We start from the raw sequence: 17,238 nt of genomic DNA, 5'->3' as shown, positions 1-17,238 counted from the left end.
GAATTCCTGCCTTACATCCCTATCCCTTTTCCTACCTATGTCATTGGTACCTATGTGGACCACGACTTGGGGCTGCTCCCCCTCCCCCTTAAGGATCCCGAAAACACGATCCGAGACATCACGCACCCTGGCACCTGGAAGGCAACACACCAACCGCGAGTCTCTCTTGTTCCCACAGAATCTCCTATCTATCCCCCTAACTATGGAGTCTCCAATGACTAATGCTCTACTCCTCTCCCCCCCCCCCCTTCCCTTCTGAGCAACAGGGACAGACTATGTGCCAGAGACCTGTATCCCATGGCTTACCCCTGGTAAGTTCCCCCCCCCCCCCCCCAACAGTATCCAAAGTGGTATACTTGTTACTAAGGGGAACAACCACAGGGGATCCCTGTACCGACTGCTTCCTCCCAGCCCCTCTCACCATCACCCATCTATCTTTATTCTTTGGAGTAACTACATCCCTGAAGCTTCTATCTATGACCACCTCTGCTTCCCGAATGATCCGAAGTTCATCCAGCTTCAGCTCCAGTTCCCTAATGCGGTTTCTGAGGAGCTGGGGATGGGTGCACTTCCCACAGATGAAATCAGCAGGGACACTGACGGCGTCCCTCACCTCAAACATTCTGCAGGAGGAACATTGCACTACCTTCCCTGCCATAAAAAAGAAAAAGAAAGAGCTTACCTGTTATTCACTCCCCTTCTCAGCAAGCACTCGCTCAGCAACCTCTGCGCCCCCACACGATAACACCTGAGGGAAAATAAAAGAAAAACTACTTACCAGTCACAGCCAATCCCTTACCTGCAGGCTGTAATGTCACGGTTCAACTTCTTTTTACTTCTACCTGCCCTCGAGCCTTCCTCTTGATCTTTACAGCGGTTGGTTTTTTGGGGGTTAGAGGAGGGGCAAGGGAGGGAAACAGCCAATCAGCAGCTCCGCTCTACTGCCCTCTGCTGGATGCTTGTCTTCACTTGAACAGCTAGGGTGTCTTGCTCAGGTACACCTCTAAGTTATGGTGAGCACACAGACGTATGCAAATTTCTCATGCAACAGCCAATCAGCAGCTCTGCTCTACTGCAGGACAGAAACCTGAGGGTACTTCTCCTGCTCCAGTGTTAAGACCTGAAAATATTATGCTCTTTCATCAACAAGGATATACCAGAAGCATCGAGTAAATTTAGGGCCAGTAAAACGTCTCGGACAATTACTAGCCTTTCTTTCATTAAGGAAATCTTAAGTGAAAGTCTTCCACAATATCCCAGACTCATGGCTGAAGCTATGTCAAAAAGGGAAAAGAAGTATAACACTTTCTGCTATTGATTATGTTGCACATCTGTAGCAAATTGCCTTTCTTATACCCAATGTGAACATAGATATGATATGAACATTTGAACTCGTATTTATTTAAATGGTCAATCGCTGTAGTAATGGAAGAGAGGCTTTAGTACTTAATCATTTATTAATAAGAACTTTCATCTTCAGTTTGTAGAACACTAATTTCTTGATCTGGTTTGTATTTTTAGGGTATTTTTATTTTCCTCCTGTGCTTCATGAATGTGAAGGAATTTCAAAACAGGATGTTGCAACCATTCAAAGTACTCAAACGGGTTAAAAAGTCCAATATTTCAATGAGCAATCTTATCATTAAAGGCGATTAACAGGCAACAGTTGTGTGAAACTCATAACTTAAAGTTATGTGAAGTCTCTCCTGTGATTATGCTGTCAGAATCCCTGTTGTAATTTGATCTTCCCTTATTGTAAATGTAAAGTAAGTGAATCGTCATAGCTTTGACATCGACGGCGATAAAGTGAAATATCAACGTGACAAATTAAGAAGACGCAGTTCTGTAAATCATAATTTGGGTTTATTTTGGTGACCCTTGCAGCTGAAACCAGACCATCCTTGGGAGCAGTAAACCACCACAATGTTGCAACCAGCCTACTTTTCTTTAGTTGCCATTGTCCCAGATGATCATGGGCTGCTTTCCCTTTTGAGGAGGAGAGCTAGCTGGTAGTCATTAAACCTGAGGATCACCACACCTCAGGTGGGAATCCAGGTCGAGAATTACCTCCGCCGGTAGGGGAATTGAATCCGCCTACTTACAGAGTTGGAAAAATCCCCGGATTGGTCTGGCACCTACGGAAATTGAAGATTAATCTCCAGGACACTGCGATGATCAGCCCTGGGGAAAAATCAGAGGGGTAGTGAGAAAATGTTCATGTTTTAAATTTTAGTTGAACACTTCCGTTCTAAAATAATTTTCGGTTGGCATGAGGAGGTAGACGATAATGGAAATGGCCATATCAAGGATCCAAAGCTGTGCAGCATGGGGCAGGGTGGTTACAGATAGGAGGTAACATGGTCATACTTCCAGCTGTACATCCAGCCAGGTTGGCAACCCTTGTCTACTACTTAAGAGCCTGTTTATATGCTTTCATTATTCCATCATTGCCTTGAAGCTGGGAATAAATCAATGAAGACTATAAAATGTCCATACAACAACTATAAACTTGAAATCTGTTGTGCCATTAACAAGGGAACTATGGCTACTTCTGAGTTCATGTAATATTATGTAATATAATTGCATTATAATTTTTCACTCTCAAAAGATTTAGTTTTTCAATGTTGTAAAGTTGTTTTTACTTATGAAATTTTATTGTGGATTGTTAAATAAAGTATTGTTAGTTATGTATCACTGTGTTTGAACCAGTCTTTTTTATATCTGAAAAAGAAAAAGTTAAGTTGAATTTTACTCACTGTAATCCTGCATTAATCTGCTATCAATCTGTAACTTTTGAACTAACTGTTGTAGGATAGCTTAAATGCAGCTAAAATAAGTAGCTGATATAAATGCTGGGCATTTCCCAAATAAATAAATAAATAATGAGTCAGAGAAGACACAGCCAGAGTGAGACAGAACCAAGAGTGAGTTTGGGAATTTGAATCTAGGTGGGAATTGAATCAAATCAGTAAGGCAGCTCCTTTTAAATTTCAGGTGTTTAAATTAATTTAAATTAAGCTAGAATTGTGCAGTGTAGGTAAACAAGGGCAGCCCCACCCACTCTCATAACTGGTTGGCAGTTAAGTGTCAGTCACTTAGATTTCCCCTGATCTAAAAGCAGGTGGGGGAGGGGAGTCAATTCAGGACAGTTTAAAAAGAGCAACTTGTAAACTCACTCCCAGTGAGCCAGAGAAGACACAGCCAGAGTGAGACAGAACCAAGAGTGAGTTTGGGAATTTGAATCTAGGTGGGAATTCGAAGCTGGGTGGGGAGGAAGTGCTTTTTATCCCTGGTAAGTGACTGGTAAGTAGTGTTTCTGTTTTTCTGTTTCTTTTCATTGGTATATTAATTATTTTTCTTCTTCGTTGTTTATTTATTTATTTCATTTTTGGGGGGAAATTGTAATTGTTGAAGTTAACCGAAGGTTTAAGGCATGGCAGGAGATCTCCGACCCGTGTCATGCTCCTCGTGTGCGATGTGGGAGCTCAGGGACACGTCCACTGTCCCTGGCTCCTTCACGTGCAAGAAGTGTGTCCAGTTGCAGCTCCTGTTGGACCGCTTGACGGCTCTGGAGCTGCGGATGGACTCGCTTTGGAGCATCCACGATGCTGAGGATGTCGTGGATAGCATGTTTAGCGAGTTGGTCACACCGCAGGTGAAAGGTACTGAGGGAGATAGAAAATGGGTGACCAAAAGACAGAGCAAGAGTAGGAAGGCAGTGCAGGTGTCCTCTGTGGTCATCTCCCTGCAAAACAGATATACCGCTTTGGATACTGTTGAGGGAGATGGCTCACCAGGGGAAGGCAGCAGCAGCCAGGTTCATGGCACCGTGGCTGGCTCTGCTGCGCAGCTGGGCAGGAAGAAGAATGGCAGGGCTATAGTGAAAGGGGACTCAATCGTAAGAGGAATAGACAGGTGGTTCTGCGGACGCAATCGAGACTCCAGGATGGTATGTTGCCTCCCTGGTGCAAGGGTCAAGGATGCAGGACATTCTGGGGGGGAAGGGTGAACAGCCAGCTGTCGTGGTGCACGTAGGCACCAACAATATAGGTAAAAAACAGGACGAGGTCCTACAAGCTGAATCTAGGGAGTTAGGAGTTAAACTAAAAAATAGGACCTCAAAGGTAGTAATCTCAGGATTGCTACCAGTGCCATGAGCTAGTCCGAGTAGCAATGTCAGGATAGATAGGATGAATGCGTGGCTCGAGAGATGGTGCAAGAGGGAGGGATTCAAATTCCTGGGACATTGGAACCGGTTCTGGGGGAGGTGGGACCAGTACAAACTGGACAGTCTGCACCTGGGCAGGACTGGAACTGATGTCATGGGGGGGGGGGGGGGGTGTTTGCTAGAGCTGTTGGGGAGAGTTTAAACTAATGTGACAGGGGGACGGGAACCGATGCAGGAAGTTTGAAGGTAGTAAAACAGGGACAGAAACAAAAGGCAGTAAGGGGGAAAGTGTAAGGCAGACAAGCCATAGTCAAAAATCAAAAAGGGCGACAGTACAAGGTACAGCGACTGAGGGGAGCTCAGTGAATAGGACCAGGAATACTAAAAGGAATAAAACGGGAGGTGAAAACATTAATGGTAAGCGACGCGGCAGGTTGTTACATGACGATATGGGTTCAACGACAAGGAAAATTAGGAGAAGGGTTAAGAGGAAATATAACTTAGGAGAGGTTACTGATCGAGGTGTTACGATTCAGAACAGGGGTAAAAAAGCCTACAGAACAGGGGTAAAAAAGCCTACATAAGTGTACTTTACCTGAATGCTCGTAGTATTCGGAATAAGGTAAATGAGTTGATGGCGCAAATCATCGTGAATGACTATGATTTAGTGGCCATTACTGAAACATGGTTAAAGGATGGTCACGACTGGGAGTTAAATATCCGAGGGTATCAAACTATTCGGAAGGACAGAGTGGATGGTAAGGGAGGTGGTGTAGCTCTGTTATTTAAGGATGACACCCGGGCAATTTAAGGATGACACCCGGGCAACAGTAAGGGATGACATCGATGCTACGGAGGATAAGGTTGAATCCATTTGGGTGGAAATCAGGAATAGTAAGACGAAAAAGTCACTGATAGGAGTAGTCTATTGGCCACCAAATAGTAACATTATGGTGGGGCAGGCAATAAACAAAGAAATAACTGATGCATGTAGAAATGGTACAGCAGTTATCATGGGGGATTTGAATTTACATGTCGATTGGTTTAACCAGGTCGGTCAAGGCAGCCTTGAGGAGGAGTTTATAGAATGTATCCACGATAGTTTCCGAGAACAGTATGTAATGGAACCTACGAGGGAACAAGCGGTCCTAGATCTGGTCCTGTGTAATGAGACAGGATTGATTCAGGATCTCATAGTTAGGGATCCTCTCGGAAGAAGCGATCACAATATGGTAGAATTTAAAATACAGATGGAGGATGAGAAGGTAAAATCAAGCACCAGTGTTTTGTGCTGAAACAAAGGTGATTACAATGGGATGAGAGAAGAACTAGCTAAGGTAGACTGGGAGCAAAGACTTTATGGTGAAACAGTTGAGGAACAGTGGAGAATCTTCCAAGCAATTTTTCACAGTGCAGCAAAGGTTTATACCAACAAAAAGGAAGAACGGTAAAAAGAGGGAAAATCGACCGTGGATATCTATGGAAATAAGGGAGAGTATCAAATTGAAGGAAAAAACATACAAAGTAGCAAAGATCAGTGGGAGACTAGAGGACTGGGAAATCTTTAGGGGGCAACAGAAAGCTACTAAAAAAGCTATAATGAAGAGTAAAATAGATTATGAGAGTAAACTTGCTCAGAATATAAAAACAGATAGTAAAAGTTTCTACAAATACATAAAACAAAAAAGAGTGGCTAAGGTAAATATTGGTCCTTTAGTGGATGAGAAGGGAGATTCAATAATGGGAGATGAGGAAATGGCTGAGGAACTGAACAGGTTTTTTGGGTCGGTCTTCACAGGGGAAGACACAAATAACATGCCAGTGACTGATGGAAATGAGGCCAAGACGGGTGAGGACCTTGAGATGATTGTTATCACCAAGGAGGTAGTGATGGGCAAAAGGTAGACAAGTCTCCTGGACCTGATGGAATGCATCCCAGAGTGCTAAAAGAGATGGCTAGGGAAATTGCAAATGCACGAGTGATAATTTACCAAAATTCACTGGACTCTGGGGTGGTCCCGGCGGATTGGAAATTAGCAAGCGTGACACCACTGTTTAAAAAAGGAGGTAGGCAGAAAGCGGGTAATTATAGGCCAGTGAACTTAACTTCGGTAGTAGGGAAGGTGCTGGAATCTATCATCAAGGAAGAAATAGCGAGGCATCTGGATCGAAATTGTCCCATTGGGCAGACGCAGCATGGGTTCATAAACGGCAGGTCGTGCCTAACTAATTGAGTGGAATGTTTTGAGGACATTAACAGTGCAGTAGATAACGGGGAGCCAATGGATGTGGTATATCTGGATTTCCAGAAAGCCTTTGACAAGGTGCCACACAAAAGGTTGCTGCATAAGATAAAGATGCATGGCATTAAGGGGAAAGTAGTAGCAAGGATAGAGGATTGGTTAATTGATAGAAAGCAAAGAGTGGGGATTGATGGGTGTTTCTCTGGTTGGCAATCAGTAGCTAGTGGTGTCCCTCAGGTATCAGTGTTGGGCCCACAACTGTTCACAATTTACATAGATGATTTGGAGTTGGGGACCAAGGGCAATGTGTCCAAGTTTGCAGACGACACTAAGATAAGTGGTAAAGCAAAAAGTGCAGAGGATACTGGAAGTCTGCAGAGGGATTTGGATAGGCTAAGTGAATGGGCTAAGGTCTGGCGGATGGAATACAATGTTGACAAATGTGAGGTTATCCATTTGGTAGGAATAACAGCAAAAGGGATTATTAGTTAAGTGATAAAATATTAAAACATGCTGCTATGCAGAGAGACCTGGGTGTGCTAGTGCATGAGTCGCAAAAAGTTGGTTTACAGGTGCAACAGGTGATTAAGAAGGCAAATGGAATTTTGTCCTTCATTGCTAGAGGGATGGAGCTTAAGACTAGGGCGGTTATGCTGCAATTATATAAAGTGTTAATGAGGCCCACCTGGAGTATTGTGTTCAGTTTTGGTCTCCTTACTTGAGAAAGGACGTACTGGCACTGGAGGGTGTACAGAGGAGATTCACTAGGTTAATCCCAGAGCTGAAGGGGTTGGATTACGAGGAGAGGTTGAGTAGACTGGTACTGTACTCGTTGGAATTTAGAAGGATGAGGGGGGATCTTCTAGAAACATATAAGATTATGAAGGGAATAGATAGGATAGATGCGGGCAGGTTGTTTTCACTGGCGGGTGAAAGTAGAACTAGGGGGCATAGCCTCAAAATAAGGGGAAGTAGATTTAGGACTGAGTTTAGGAGGAACTTCTTCACCCAAAGGGTTGTGAATCTATGGAATTCCTTGCCCAGTGAAGCAGTAGAGTCTCCTTCATTAAATGTCTTTAAGATAAAGATAGATAGTTTTTTGAAGAATAAAGGGATTAAGGGTTATGGTGTTCGGGCCGGAAAGTGGAGCTGAGTCCACAAAAGATCAGCCATGATCTCATTGAATGGTGGAGCAGGCTCAAGGGGCCAGATGGACTACCCCTGCTCCTAGTTCTTATGTTCTTATTATCAAACAGAAATTCCAAAACATTTATTTCATGTATAAATATTGGAGTTCTGCCCTTGCTACAGTACCAAAACATCACATTCCTCAGTATGAAATGGCATTCCACCTTAAACGGGAGAATCTGGTTAAGAAGGTCGTCCAATGCTGGTCCGAGGCAATGGAAGAGCTCCTACGCCACTGCTTGGAGTCAGTGGAGAGGTCCATATTCGAGAACTCAGGGACCAATCTAAACGAGTATGCCACCACCGTTAGAGACTTCATCTGCAACTCCGTAGAAGACTGTGTGCCAAAGAAGGTAGTATGTGCGTTCCCCAACCGGAAACCATGGTTTAACCAGGAGACCCACTCCCTACTGAAAGCCAGGTCTGAGGCTTTCAAGACAGGTGACCCTGACCTATACACAAAATCCAGGTACGACCTCCATAAAGTCATCAGGGACGCCAAGAGACAATACCAGACTAAGCTAGAGTCACAGACGAATGATACAGACTCCAGTTGGTTATGGCAAGGCTTAAACAGCACAAAGGGCTACAAAGCAAAGCTGAATAGAATCGCCAGTTCTTGATGAACTCAATGTATTCTATGTTGGTTTCGAGCAGGAAACAAATAAGCCGTTATCAACTGCCCCAACAACCTCGGACACACCCACACCTACCGTCACAGCCTCTGAAGTCAGATCGATCTTCCTGAGAGTGAACCAACGGAAAGCAACAGGACCGGATGGAGCCCCTGGTCATGCACTTGGACCAACTGGCGGGTGTATTCGTGGACATCTTCAACCTCTCCCTACTCCATTCCAAGGTTCCCACCTGCTTCAAGAAGACCTTATTCAGCTTTGAATGTATTAAAAGACACAGTCTCCACTCTTCAGTGGAGAAATGAAGTCCAAACACTAACCCACTGAGAATAAATTTGTAGTTATCGCTGTCATAAATGGGTGACCCCTTGTGTTGAAACTATTCTAGTTGTAGTTCTAGATTTACCCACAAAGGAAAACATTACCTCAGCATTCACCCTGATAAACACCCTCATAACCATATACGTTTCATTTAGATCAGCTCTCATTCTTCTAAACGCAGATGAGGTGGCACGGTGGCACAGCGGTTAGCACTGATGCCTCACACCACCAGGGAATCAGGTTCAATTCCAGCCTTGGGTGACTGTCTGTGTGGAGTTTGCACTTTTTTCATGTGCGTGGGTTTCCTCCGGATGTTCCCGTTCCCGACCACAGTCCAAAGGTGTCAGGTTAGGTGGCTTTGACTCGATGGGCCAAGTGACCACCTTCTGCACTGTAGGGATTCTATGGTTCTATGCAATATAGGCCCTAACTGTTCACCCTAACATTTCCTCTTAAGACAAAACCTGCATCCTAGGAATCGGGATAGAACCTTCTTTGAACTGCTTCCAGTCAAGTATGTCCCTTCTTATGTTAGGTGCGCCAAGTATTCTCAATGTGACTTCAACAATGTTTTGTATAGTTGTAGGAAGACATCCCTACTTTTATAATCCACCTTCCTTGCAATAAAGGCTTCTGGATAAATGCAAGGCTGAAGAACTGGATATCTTTCCTTCCCACTCTTTGTTTAGTTGGTCCTGTTGTGAAGGAATCCAACTGTACTACCAGTTTAAAGAGTGCATTTCTGCCTTTTCTATACAATAGTGAGTTACTGCCTGAATAATGTGGCAAAGCCAAATGCTGCCTATAGAGAGCAGGTGAGGGTTCGGGTGGGTGGGGGGACACCTCTTTATCGTGGGCAGGGGCTTGGGGGGTTGTTCCAGGGTTGCATTGGGAGCTCGAGAGCTGGACGCCAAAAAAGAACGACATACATTTTTATAGCATCTTTAACATAGTCAAGTGGCCTGAGGTGTTTCACAGCAGTGTTTTAATAAACAATAGTTAACATCAATCCATATATAGTGATTTTTGGTCAGTTATGTGAAAGATGCCAAGCACATAGCAGAGGCCCAATTTACATATAGTTCATTAGAAAAAGAAATATCATCAAAGGACTGGTTGGAATAAAGTCTTATTCCAATATTTAAACAGGGAGATTAAACAAGTGCAGAGAATTATAACAAAAGTAAAATAGTACGGATGCTGGAAATCTGAAATAAAAGCAGAAAATGCTGGATAAATGCAGCAGGTCTGGAGGCAACTGCAGAGAGAGGAACAGAGTTAAAGTTTTGAGTATGTGTGACTCTTCAGGGTGAAAGAGAGGGAGAAATGTGATGGATTTTATAATGTTTAAGAGGGGGTGGAGCAGATGAAGCAAAATAGAAGGTTAGTGAAAGGTATGAGCTAGGAGAGATTGCACAAAGATGTGAAAAGCTGTAAGACAAAGGAATTGAGAACTACAGAAGGTGCTGATAGTGGCATACGGTAAGATAACAGAATGTGTTATTAGGAAAACAAAGGTCAATGCTCAGTGAAAGCAAGACTTAAGAACAAGTGACAGCTGGCCCTGTGAGGGGTGGAGAGGGGGTGTTGCATTGGACAAGAAACTGTTTCTCAATTTTAAAAAAAGGGTCAAGATGGAGGGGAAAGTTCACAGTCTAAAGTTGTTGATTCCAATGTAGGTTCCAAAAGGCTGTAACTTGACCAATCGGGAGATGAGGGCTGGGATTCTCCGACTCCGCACCGGTTTGGAGAATAGCCCGGGGGAGGGGGGGGGGCGCGAGAATCGCGCATCGCCGCCCCGACGCCGGCTCGCCGATTCTCCAGTGCCGATTTTTGGGCACCCACGGGATCGCTGCCGCGCCGGTATGGGACAGTTGGAAGTGGCCCCTCCCGGCGATTCTCCGGGCCTCGATGGGCCGAGTGCCCGCTGAGTTCGGTGAGTCCCGTCGGCGTGGGTTACGTATGGCCCCACCCGGCGGGACCTCGAAGTTCTGTCCGTGGGGGCCGTTCTGCTGGGAGGGCTGGGGTATCCCGACACCAGGGGGGCCTCCACGGTGGCCTGGGCCGCGATCGGGGCCTACCGATCGGCGGGCAGGCTAGTTCTGTGGGGTCCTATGTTCTTCCATGCCGGGCCCCTGTAAGGCACCGCCATATTACCCGGGGGGCCGGCGCAGAGACGGGAACCCACGCGCATGCGCGAACTCACGCCGGCCGTGGCGCACCGGCTTTTAGGCGCCAGAGCTGCGGACTCCACTCCGGCACCGTACTGGGGGGGGGGGGGGATAGCTGCCACGTGAGGCCCGTTGGCGCTGAAGTGACTCGCGCCACTTTTCACGCCGGCGTCAGAACTTGGCCGCAGGATTGGAGAATCCCGGCCGAGGTGTTGTTCCTTTTATTTGTGTTGGGTTTCCTCGGAATTGGAGTTGGATTGCTATCTGAACAGAAAGAATGTGCAAGGTGAAAGGGATATAGCAGGAGTGTGATTAAGTAGAATGCTCTTTTCAGAAAATGGCCACCTTCAGGACAGCTTGAATTCTATGGTTCTCTTCAATTGTTTGGAATGGATTTGAGGTGGTTTGAATAATGTTCAGCTTGTGCTAGGGGAATAATTTGAATTTGTTGAAATAGGATTCTAGGGGTATGGATAATCTTACAGATGGGTTATCCAGGATCAAGTACAGCAATAAAGTAATCAGTACGAACATCAGCCTATCCTGTAGTAATGAAATGGACCATTGTGAATACACAGTTAAAGTTGTTGAGGGTTCTGATCTCAGCAGATGTGGAGATGCCGGCGTTGGACTGGGGTGAGCACAGTAAGAAGTCTTACAACACCATGCTAAAGTCCAACAGGTTTGTTTCGAATCACTAGCTTTTGGAGCACAGCTCCTTCCTCAGGTGAATGAAGAGGTGGGTTCCAGAAACATATATATCAGCAAAGTCAAAGATGCAAGACGATACTTTGAATGCAAGCCTTTGCAGGTAATTACGTCTTAACAGGTCCAGACGGAGCAACTGGAGAGGGGGATAATCATGGGTTAAAGAAGTGTGAATTATCTCAAGACAGGACAGTTGGCAGGATTTTGCAAGCCCAGGCCACATGATGGGGAGTGAATGTAATGCGACATGAATCCAATGTCCCAGTTGAGGCCCCGGTGTGCGGAATTTGGCAATAAGTTTCTTCTCTGCGATTCTGTGTTGTCGCGCGTCCTGAAGGCCGCCTTGGAGAACGCTTACTCGAAGATCAGAGGCTGAATGCCCTTGACTGCTGAAGATTTCCCCGACAGGAAGGGAACATTCCTGCCTGGTGATTGTCACGCGATGTCCGTTCATCCGTTGTTGCAGCGTCTGCATGGTCTCCCCAATGTTCCACGCTTCGGGACATCCTTTCCTGCAGCGTATGAGGTAGACAACGTTGGTCGGGTCGAACGATTATGTACCACATACCTGGTGGGTGGTGTACTCACATGTAATGGTAGCACCCATGTCCATGATCTGGCACGTCTTGCAGATATTGCAATGGTAGGTTTGTGTGGTATCGTGGTCGCTGTTCTGAAGGCTGGGCAGTTTGCTGAAAACAATGGTCTGTTTGAGCTTGCGCGGTTGTTTGAAGGCAAGAAGTGGGGGTGTCACTGATGCCTGGTTTTCTCTCTGTGTAGTTGATACTGTTGTTGTTGGGAAAGTTGTATTGACTGATGCCTGGTTTTCTCTCTGTGTAGTTGATACTGTTGTTGGGGAAGTTGTATTCACTGATGTCTGGTTTTCTCTCTGTGTAGTTGATACTGTTGTTGGAGAAGTTGTATTGACTGATGTCTGGTTTTCTCTCTGTGTAGTTGATACTGTTGTTGGGAAAGTTGTATTGACTGATGACTGGTTTTCTCTCTGTGTAGTTGATACTGTTGTTGGAGAAGTTGTATTGACTGATGTCTGGTTTTCTCTCTGTGTAGTTGATACTGTTGTTGGGGAAGTTGTATTGACTGATGTCTGGTTTTCTCTCTCTGTAGTTGATACTGTTGTTGGGAAAGTTGTATTGACTGATGTCTGGTTTTCTCTCTGTGTAGTTGATACTGTGGTCGGGAAAGTTGTATTCACTGATGTCTGGTTTTCTCTCTGTGTAGTTGATACTGTTGTTGGGGAAGTTGTATTGACTGATGTCTGGTTTTCTCTCTGTGTAGTTGATACTGTTGTTGGGGAAGTTGTATTGACTGATGTCTGGTTTTCTCTCTGTGTAGTTGATACTGTTGTTGGAGAAGTTGTATTGACTGATGTCTGGTTTTCTCTCTGTGTAGTTGATACTGTTGTTGGGGAAGTTGTATTGTCTGATGTCTGGTTTTCTCTCTGTGTAGTTGATACTGTTGTTGGGAAAGTTGTATTCACTGATGTCTGGTTTTCTCTCTGTGTAGTTGATACTGTGGTCGGGAAAGTTGTATTCACTGATGTCTGGTTTTCTCTCTGTGTAGTTGATACTGTTGTTGGGGAAGTTGTATTGACTGATGCCTGGTTTTCTCTCTGTGTAGTTGATACTGTTGGTGGGAAAGTTGTATTGACTGATGTCTGGTTTTCTCTCTGTGTAGTTGAGACTGTTGTTGGGGAAGTTGTATTCACTGATGTCTGGTTTTCTCTCTGTGTAGTTGATACTGTTGGTGGGAAAGTTGTATTGACTGATGTCTGGTTTTCTCTCTGTGTAGTTGATACTGTTGTTGGGGAAGTTGTATTCACTGATGTCTGGTTTTCTCTCTGTGTAGTTGATACTGTTGTTGGGGAAGTTGTATTGACTGAAGTCTGGTTTTCTCTCTGTGTAGTTGATACTGTTGTTGGGAAAGTTGTATTGACTGATGTCTGGCTTTCTCTCTGTGTAGTTGATACTGTGGTTGGGAAAGTTGTATTCACTGATGTCTGGTTTTCTCTCTGTGTAGTTGATACTGTTGTTGGGAAAGTTGTATTGACTGATGTCTGGTTTTCTCTCTGTGTAGTTGATACTGTTGTTGGGAAAGTTGTATTGACTGATGTCTGGTTTTCTCTCTGTGTAGTTGATACTGTGGTTGGGAAAGTTGTATTGACTGATGTCTGGTTTTCTCTCTGTGTAGTTGATACTGTTGTTGGGGAAGTTGTATTGACTGATGCCTGGTTTTCTCTCTGTGTAGTTGATACTGTTGTTGGGGAAGTTGTATTGACTGATGCCTGGTTTTCTCTCTCTGTAGTTGATCCTGTTGTTGGGAAAGTTGTATTGACTGATGTCTGGCTTTCTCTCTGTGTAGTTGGTACTGTTGTTGGGGAAGTTGTATTCACTGATGTCTGGTTTTCTCTCTGTGTAGTTGATACTGTTGTTGGGGAAGTTGTATTGACTGAAGTCTGGTTTTCTCTCTGTGTAGTTGATACTGTTGTTGGGAAAGTTGTATTGACTGATGTCTGGCTTTCTCTCTGTGTAGTTGATACTGTGGTTGGGAAAGTTGTATTCACTGATGTCTGGTTTTCTATCTGTGTAGTTGATACTGTTGTTGGGAAAGTTGTATTGACTGATGTCTGGTTTTCTCTCTGTGTAGTTGATACTGTTGTTGGGAAAGTTGTATTGACTGATGTCTGGTTTTCTCTCTGTGTAGTTGATACTGTGGTTGGGAAAGTTGTATTGACTGATGTCTGGTTTTCTCTCTGTGTAGTTGATACTGTTGTTGGGGAAGTTGTATTGACTGATGCCTGGTTTTCTCTCTCTGTAGTTGATCCTGTTGTTGGGAAAGTTGTATTGACTGATGTCTGGTTTTCTCTCTGTGCAGTTGATACTGTGGTTGGGCAAGTTGTATTGACTGATGTCTGGTTTTCTCTCTGTGTAGTTGATACTGTTGTGGGGGAAGTTGTATTGACTGATGCCTGGTTTTCTCTCTGTGTAGTTAATACTGTGGTTGGGAAAGTTGTATTGACTGATGCCTGGTTTTCTCTCTGTGTAGTTGATACTGTTGCTGGGAAAGTTGTATTGACTGATGTCTGATTTTCTCTCTGTGCAGTTGATACTGTGGTTGGGAAAGTTATATTCACTGATGTCTGGTTATCTCTCTGTGTAGTTGATACTGTTGTTGGGGAAGTTGTACTGACTGATGTCTGGTTTTCTCTTTGTGTAGTTGATAGTGTTGTTGTTGGAAAGTTGTATTGACTGATGTCTGGTTTTCTCTCTGTGTAGTTGATGCTGTTGTTGGGAAAGTTGTATTGACTGATGCCTGGTTTTCTCTCTGTGTAGTTGATACTGTGGTTGGGATAGTTGTATTGACTGATGTCTGGTTTTCTCTCTGTGTAGTTGATGCTGTTGTTGGGAAAGTTGTATTGACTGATGTCTGGTTTTCTCTCTGTGTAGTTGATACTGTTGTTGTTGGGAAAGTTGTATTGACTGATGTCTGGTTTTCTCTCTGTGTAGTTGATACTGTGTTTGGGATAGTTGTATTGACTGATGCCTGGTTTTCTCTCTCTGTAGTTGATCCTGTTGTTGGGAAAGTTGTATTGACTGATGTCTGGTTTTCTCTCTGTGCAGTTGATACTGTGGTTGGGCAAGTTGTATTGAATGATGTCTGGTTTTCTCTCTGTGCAGTTGATACTGTTGTTGGGAAAGTTGTATTGACTGATGTCTGGTTTTCTCTCTGTGTAGTTGATACTGTTGTTGTTGGGACAGTTGTATTCACTGATGTCTGGTTTTCTCTCTGTGTAGTTGATACTGTGGTTGGGATAGTTGTATTGACTGATGCCTGGTTTTCTCTCTCTGTAGTTGATCCTGTTGTTGGGAAAGTTGTATTGACTGATGTCTGGTTTTCTCTCTGTGCAGTTGATACTGTGGTTGGGCAAGTTGTATTGAATGATGTCTGGTTTTCTCTCTGTGCAGTTGATACTGTTGTTGGGAAAGTTGTATTGACTGATGTCTGGTTTTCTCTCTGTGTAGTTGATACTGTTGTGGGGGAAGTTGTATTGACTGATGCCTGGTTTTCTCTCTCTGTAGTTGATCCTGTAGTTGGGAAAGTTGTATTGACTGATGTCTGGTTTTCTCTCTGTGTAGTTGATACTGTGGTTGGGATAGTTGTATTCACTGATGTCTGGTTTTCTCTCTGTGTAGTTGATACTGTTGCTGGGAAAGTTGTATTGACTGATGTCTGATTTTCTCTCTGAGTAGTTGATACTGTTGGTGGGAAAGTTGTATTCACTGATGTCTGGTTTTCTCTCTGTGTAGTTGATACTGTTGTTGTTGGGAAAGTTGTATTGACTGATGCCTGGTTTTCTCTCTGTGTAGTTGATACTGTGGTTGGGATAGTTGTATTGACTGATGCCTGGTTTTCTCTCTCTGTAGTTGATCCTGTTGTTGGGAAAGTTGTATTGACTGATGTCTGGTTTTCTCTCTGTGCAGTTGATACTGTGGTTGGGCAAGTTATATTGACTGATGTCTGGTTTTCTCTCTGTGAAGTTGATACTGTTGTTGGGAAAGTTGTATTGACTGATGTCTGGTTTTCTCTCTGTGTAGTTGATACTGTTGTGGGGGAAGTTGTATTGACTGATGCCTGGTTTTCTCTCTCTGTAGTTGATCCTGTTGTTGGGAAAGTTGTATTGACTGATGTCTGGTTTTCTCTCTGTGTAGTTGATACTGTGGTTGGGATAGTTGTATTCACTGATGTCTGGTTTTCTCTCTGTGTAGTTGATACTGTTGCTGGGAAAGTTGTATTGACTGATGTCTGATTTTCTCTCTGAGTAGTTGATACTGTTGGTGGGAAAGTTGTATTGACTGATGTCTGGTTTTCTCTCTGTGCAGTTGATACTGTGGTTGGGAAAGTTATATTCACTGATGTCTGGTTTTCTCTCTGTGTAGTTGATACTGTTGTTGGGAAAGTTTTATTGACTGATGTCTGGTTTTCTCTCTGTGTAGTTGATACTGTGGTTAGGAAAGTTGTATTGACTGATGTCTGGTTTTCTCTCTGTGTAGTTGATACTGTTGTTGGGAAAGTTGTATTCACTGATGTCTGGTTTTCTCTCTGTGTAGTTGATACTGTTGTTGGGGAAGTTGTATTGACTGATGTCTGGTTTTCTCTCTGTGTAGTTGATACTGTTGTTGGGGAAATTGTATTGACCGATGTCTGATTTTCTCTCTGTGTAGTTGATACTGTGGTTGGGATAGGTGTATTGACTGATGCCTGGTTTTCTCTCTGTGTAGTTGATACTGGGGTTGGGATAGTTGTATTCACTGATGTCTGGTTTACTCTCTGTGTAGTTGATACTGTTGTTGGGGAAGTTGTATTCACTGATGTCTGGTTTTCTATCTAAGTAGTTGATACTGTTGTTGGGGAAGTTGTATTGACTGATGTCTGGTTTTCTCTCTGAGTAGTTGATACTGTTGTTGTTGGGAAAGTTGTATTGACTGATGTCTGGTTTTCTCTCTGTGTAGTTGATACTGTTGTTGTTGGGAAAGTTGTATTGACTGATGTCTGGTTTTCTCTCTGTGTAGTTGATACTGTGGTTGGGATAGTTGTATTCACTGATGTCTGGTTTTCTCTCTGTGTAGTTGATACTGTTGGTGGGAAAGTTGTATTGACTGATGTCTGATTTTCTCTCTGTGTAGTTGATACAGTTGTTGTTGGGAAAGTTGTATTGACTGATGTCTGGTTTTCTCTCTGTGTAGTTGATACTGTGGTTGGGATAGTTGTATTCACTGATGTCTGGT

The 17,238-nt window shown here is 43.9% G+C and overlaps 1 protein-coding gene across 1 annotated transcript in view; it reads left to right on the top strand.

Moving 5' to 3' along the window:
- Positions 1-2,656, top strand: part of LOC140389714 (uncharacterized) — a 119,953-nt gene extending 117,297 nt beyond the window's left edge. Inside the window, exon 17 of the mRNA XM_072474154.1 lies at positions 1,522-2,656. Within this exon, the coding sequence (XP_072330255.1) occupies positions 1,522-1,656 (135 nt within the window). The 3' untranslated portion in view covers positions 1,657-2,656. The remainder of the gene's footprint in view (positions 1-1,521) is intronic.
- Positions 2,657-17,238: the final 14,582 nt, after the last annotated feature.

The sequence above is a fragment of the Scyliorhinus torazame genome, chromosome 14 (assembly GCF_047496885.1).
Source record: "Scyliorhinus torazame isolate Kashiwa2021f chromosome 14, sScyTor2.1, whole genome shotgun sequence".
Taxonomy (NCBI): Eukaryota; Metazoa; Chordata; class Chondrichthyes; order Carcharhiniformes; family Scyliorhinidae; genus Scyliorhinus; species Scyliorhinus torazame.
Note: the sequence above shows the minus strand (reverse complement) of the source record. Positions and strands in the feature narration are given on the sequence as shown.